General features: G+C 36.1%; 1 protein-coding gene across 1 annotated transcript; it reads left to right on the forward strand.

The window, feature by feature from the left end:
- The first annotated feature begins 204 nt into the window (after positions 1 to 204).
- LOC150103824 (uncharacterized) lies at positions 205 to 3,594 on the forward strand. The gene is made up of 3 exons (XM_090396921.1): positions 205 to 2,088; positions 2,934 to 3,121; positions 3,339 to 3,594. Exons 1-2 carry the CDS (start codon positions 1,412 to 1,414, stop codon positions 3,100 to 3,102), a joined length of 846 nt encoding a protein of 281 aa, XP_090253047.1. The 5' UTR covers positions 205 to 1,411; the 3' UTR covers positions 3,103 to 3,121; positions 3,339 to 3,594.
- Positions 3,595 to 5,959: the final 2,365 nt, after the last annotated feature.

Consider the following 5,959-nt stretch of genomic DNA (forward strand, 5'->3'; position numbering starts at 1 on the left):
TTTCTTGCAAAAATGTAGAACTACCTTCACCTTTCTCACTTCGAGAAAGCCTTCAAATACAAAATGTAAGCATGCGAACTCAGTTTTTTTTTTTGTAACTCCGACACACAAAAGGTTATAATACATTAGTACTGTGAGAGGTCTAAGGATTTTTTTTATTCCTGAATTTCATAATTTTTCGTTGAAGTTTTACACAGACCGGAAATCTTGCTCTGGAGATTAAACATGGAGCTTTTTAAGCCACTTCAAGCCTCCACTAAGCAGAGGAGTGGTCTCACACTGGGCGATGAAATTCATCTCCCAGCAAAAGACAAGTATTCTTGCCTGTGGATGGATTGCTCTGTGAAATAGGAGGACTGTGCACGCTGGGCGACTTCGTCTGCTGCTGCATTCAGTGGAAGTTGGCTGAGTGGCAGTACTACTTGTCTCCGATTGCTGAAATAAGGTCCGAGTATTTTCCAGTCTAATCTTTCGGGCACTGATTAGTTAGCAGATCGAAACAATGATCCCTTTTGGTACGCTGACGAGTTTGCAGTTTACTGGATGCTGGTCTTTTAAATATCACCGTTTCCAACTTTGTGGAACTTGGGTAGTTTGAATATTCGTTTCCAGCCGGCAGGCTTTGTCGGTGCCTCGGTTTAGCTAATATTTCATTGCCTGCCTTCACTCTGAGCTGACGCTTTGTGAGGCTGCGACTGCACCTGACTGAGATGTGGATGAATGTTCTCGGGTGGAACCTAGAGATTCGTAAGCAATTCCGGGGTTAGATGACAGAGGTAGGGAGTGATCATCGTAGGTCGCTCACGAGTTTTTGGAACTTGGGAAATTTGAACAAACTAATTGTGTCTCTCTGAGAACCAACAGTTCGAAACAGCACAAATATATCGACTTGTTTGGTAGAGTTTGTGTCTTTTAAGTAGTACCAGCAAACGTAACTGCGATGTCGAAGATAATATTCTCATATGTTGTTACAAATTTTCCGAATTTTGTTTTTCTTTACGCGATAAAATATAGTTCGATTCACAGCACTTCTCCATTTTAATATTTAGGTTCCTTTATTTATTTTATGCGAACTCTAAAGCAGTACGACTGTGTATGGTACTAAAATATATTGAACAGTAAGCAAATTGAACACTAAATTTTTATATTTAATTTTTGACTATTTGAATTACCTAAAAGGCGGCATAAACTAAGAATTTACTTCTCCGTCTTTTCAGATGAACACAAATTATTATTAAAAATATTCTATGTCCAATTTCTTCCAGGATTAGTTCCCTGTATCAAGAAGAAACGCCCATCGCCACCACCTCCACCACGTGGTATATTAAGACATACTTCACGATATGCTAGTTCACAGAATGCACCATCACTAAATGTATTTGCTCCTTCAACTCCTGAAGCTCATCAAGAAATGGATATCAATGTAGCAGGAAATACTGTGCTTGCTGCACAAGAGACTCCAGCCACTAGTAGTGAGCCATCTACTCCTTTTGGATGCAATGAAGAGAACGCAGTTTCTTCACAACAAAAAACATTCACTCTCAGCGTTCCCGGACCATCCACTTTTGACGATATTAAATCCAAGAAAATTGTGGTATTTGCAGACAAAGCTGTGGTTAATTTAGCTGGTCCTTCCACCTCTGAACAACAAGAAAGTACTCAAGAAATGGCTGATTATGAATCAAAAATTACTATGATTGCTGCACAAGAACCTGCAGCCACTACTAGTGATCCATCTGCAGAAGAGAAAACAGTTTCTTCAGAACAAAAAGTTTTCACTCTCGGCGTTCCCGGAACATCCACCTTTGGGGATACTAAATCGAAGAAAATGGTCGTATTTGCAGACAAAGGTGTTGTTAAGTTCGCTGGTCCTTCCACCTCTGAACAACAAGAAAGTACTCAAGAAATGGCTGATTATGAATCAAAAAATTCTATGCTTGCTGCACAAGAATCTGCAGCCACTACTAGTGATCCATCTGCTTCAGGAGATAATGCCAGCATGCTTGATGCTCCAGGACCTTCAACTCCTGTTGATACCCAGCAACCAAAACGTGTATCCTTTGGAGAAGATCGAGTTAGGGAATTCCAGTAAGTATGATTCTATTCGATAAATATTTTACAAAAGTATATGAAAGAAGCCTTGTTAATGGTGATGATGATTGTGATAGCAATTTGTTCAGTTTTAATGTTGAAAAGTGTATACATTCAGTGCGAAACGCACCGACCAATTAAACGTTTACTCTGTGCGTAACGAATAGAAAACCGTAGGAGAATGCCAGTTCTGGTATCAATATATCTAGAGATCTTTCCATGGAAATCTTGCGGCCATTCTGAGTTAAAACCTGAACAAAGTGACTCAACTGACACATTAATTTACTTCAGGCGATTTATTATTGCTAATATTGCTAAAATAAATAATATTGCTATTATTTGTTATGTATTTTAATTATCTATAATGGACTTAAAAATGGAACTATGATGATAAGCCTTTTTTTTGCTGGTCGAAACAGTTTGCTTGGTTCATAATAATCACACTTTACCATTTACAATTATTATTTTCTTTACTTCGTGCTTATCTGGAGTGGATTACCCTGATATCCATCCGGAAGATGCTTTTTCTGTCTTATGGCTAATAGTCGAAAGAATCTCTCTTCACAACAGTATTTCTGATTATTCTCAAGCGAATAGTTGCCTCTGCCGTTTAAGATATTCCGTTTTGCTGGAAAATTCTGAACTCCCGATGCAGAGAATTAATAAGTTTTTTTTTTCTTCTTTCTTTCCATCCTTTAATTCAGGTGGATACTATGTTGTTGATTGTTTGTTGATTCACATGTGGAAAGATTTCAATGGAAAAATGAAATTTTGATTGTAGAAGTTCTCAATATTTCCATTTACTGTTATTAAAATTTTCTCCATTCTGTCATTCGTTACAGTCGCAAGAAGAAAGAGATTAAAGTCATAAAGAAGCACTACAAGGAATTTAATGCCGTATTTGAATACCGTCAGGATCTTATAGATTTGGGCGTCAACCTGGACGATAACATCGGCTATATTGAAGAGGAGAAATTCTCCATCTGGAAGTTTATAAAGCGCCTCTTTTAAAGTGATGCGAGAAATATTAGTAAGTATATAGCAGTTTCAAAATGACGTAATTATGTAATTATTTAGGAAATTATCGATTCTTTATTGCGATTGCTGTATTAATAACGAAATACTGTCGGCGAGAATTAGTTTTACACGATTTTAGATGCATCAACAATCTCTGTGTTCAACGAATGCAGGAATTACGTCAATCAGCCACGAGAATGCTGCTAATATTTATTTTATTTTGCTTGCAGGGCAAACCAACTCTAAATTCGAGAAGAAGATCGGATGTGCTGTTGTTATTTATTCCATTTGTAATTTTCCCATATAATTTTAACTTTGTTTTGTTTAAAAAGTCTAAATTCTTGTAGATTATGTGAGGGCCAGAGTTCTTCATTTAGTTTGTTTATTCCATTTAGTTTGATTATTTAGTTAATATTTCGTATTTTATTCTTTTATTATTTTTCATTTATTGCATTGTTATTTCTATTTCATTGTGGTGGTTTTTTCTATTATAATATTATTTAGCTTTGATTATTTTAATAACAAAATTCTTCAACATTATGTGACTGCTACATTCATGGATTTCATTTCATTATTTAGTTTATTATTTTTATTTCGTTGTTTAATTATTTTTATTTCATTCTACTATTGCTTCTAATATATTGTATGCAATCATGCTCATTCCAACCATGTAATGAACTATACCGGCGGTAGCATTGCTACCAGTAGGACTTGAAATGCCAGAAAGGACCCTTATTAGGGTTCAGACGAATACACCATTTCTAAGGGGAAAAAATCACCAACTCACAAATCATGTGCCAAGTAATATTCAGTGGACGGACTTAAATGAATATCAACACAACCCTTCAAGAAATACTTTACGATTAGATTAATGGATGTCAGAAGCTCCTTACCGTGAAAATAATAATACTGAAATCGTATTCACTGGACTGGAGTTAATGGATAGCCACACAAACCTTGGAACATTACTTTATGAATAGATTAATGGACTACCAGATACTTTTCAGAAGATCCTTTTCGTGGAAATATGAATGCTGTGATCGTCTATACTAGACGAACTTAAATGGATAGCCACAGAAGCCTTGGAACAATAGCTAACTAATAGATTCACGGATTGCCAGAAGCGTGTGAAGCTCCATATCATGGAGATATGAACGCTGCGATCGTCTATACTGGACGGACTTAAATGGATAGCCACAGATGCCTTGGAACAATAGCTAACTAATAGATTCATGGACTGCCAGAAGCGTGTGAAACTCCATATCATGGAGATATGAATGCTGCGATCGTCTATACTGGACGGACTTAAATGGATAGCCACAGATGCCTTGGAACAATAGCTAACTAATAGATTCATGGACTGCCAGAAGCGTGTGAAACTCCATATCATGGAGATATGAATGCTGCGATCGTCTATAATGGACGGACTTAAATGGATAGCCACAGATGCCTTGGAACAATAGCCTAATAGATTCATGGACTGCCAGAAGCGTGTGAAACTCCATATCATGGAGATCTGAATGCTGCGATCGTCTATACTGGAAGGACTTAAATTGATAGCCACAGAAGCCTTGGAACAATAGCTAACTAATAGATTCACTGACTGCCAGAAGCGTGTGAAACTCCATATCATGGAGATATGAATGCTGCGATGGTCTATACTGGACGGACTTAAATGGATAGCCACAGAAGCCTTGGAACAATAGCTAACCAATAGATTCACTGATTGCCAGAAGCATTTTGACTAAGGGTTTTGGTCAAAACTTCTGTTTTCCTATCTGCAAAACACTCGAGTTTAATTAAGGAGTTGTGAATTATTATTTTGTAAACAGCTCTACGAATAAAAATATAAGAAAAAAATTGTATTTTCTGTTCAATCTTAGCTACGAACATTCGATACATACTGCGGCTCATGGCTGGAGGGAGTAATTTATAAGAAAATGCGTTGTAGTCTTTAAACAAGTAGCACGTTTTGCATATTCAATCAATTCTTCATCTTAACACATTTTTGTTGTCGTATTCGTACTGCGTGAGAATAACAACAACGCAACTGTATCACGTCCTCACTCCAGGAAGCCTGCGCAATGGAATCCGTCTTCTGTATGTGGATACAAAACATTTCATGAATCGCATTTGTGTTTGCTTATAGCATTCATCACCACAACAGGTGAACAACAAAACACTCTCATGCAGTTTTAAATTTTTAAAATTTTTAAAGTAATAATTTTTTAAAAATTATTATTTTTAAAAAATGTAAACTATACAGGCCAAATGAATCTTATAGCAAAGCCTAAACTCTTAAGAACTGCTATAAATTTCAGTAAAATTCACCAAGCCAGAAAGCCAGACTAATTTGCATAGGAATGGGAAAAAAAAAGTAAAGGACGACCTATTTATTAATTTTAGAGGTGCTTATTGACAAATGCCGTTATGGCAGTTGGTGGATTTTAGTGACAGCTGCAGATTTTTTTATTTCAATCGAACTATTGCGGGGGGAAAAAGTGTCTAAAGGATACATTTATCAACCTTAAATAATGAGCACAAAATTTAATAAAATTTGCAATATATTCGTAGGATGTACACAACAGATATTCAGGGAATTGCATTTCTTTGTTTTACTTGTGTACTTCGTAAATTGCAACTTTTATTAAATTCATTGGCCGTATGAATAATATTAAATGAAATTCAGCATTTAGAAATAAATAAAAATAATAATAAATTCATAAGATCGAGTAGCATGTCGTCACTCAAAAAAGCAACCGCAGCCACGACAAAAACCATGAAATTAATAATGAGGTTCTTTTGGCGAACAATTACTAACTGCTTAGCTATTTTAATACATTTTAGCGCA

The sequence above is a fragment of the Typopeltis vanoorti genome, chromosome 8 (assembly GCF_054136105.1).
Source record: "Typopeltis vanoorti isolate ZY-2024b chromosome 8, IOZ_Tvanoo_1.0, whole genome shotgun sequence".
Lineage (NCBI taxonomy): Eukaryota > Metazoa > Arthropoda > Arachnida > Uropygi > Thelyphonidae > Typopeltis > Typopeltis vanoorti.

Bases quoted from the DNA above. Each gene is read 5' to 3' on its own strand.
- LOC150103824 (XM_090396921.1), top strand. From the start codon at position 1,412: ATGGATATCAATGTAGCAGGAAATACTGTGCTTGCTGCACAAGAGACT. The intron at 2,089-2,933 runs GTAAGTATGATT...CATTCGTTACAG, and splicing joins GATCGAGTTAGGGAATTCCA to TCGCAAGAAGAAAGAGATTA.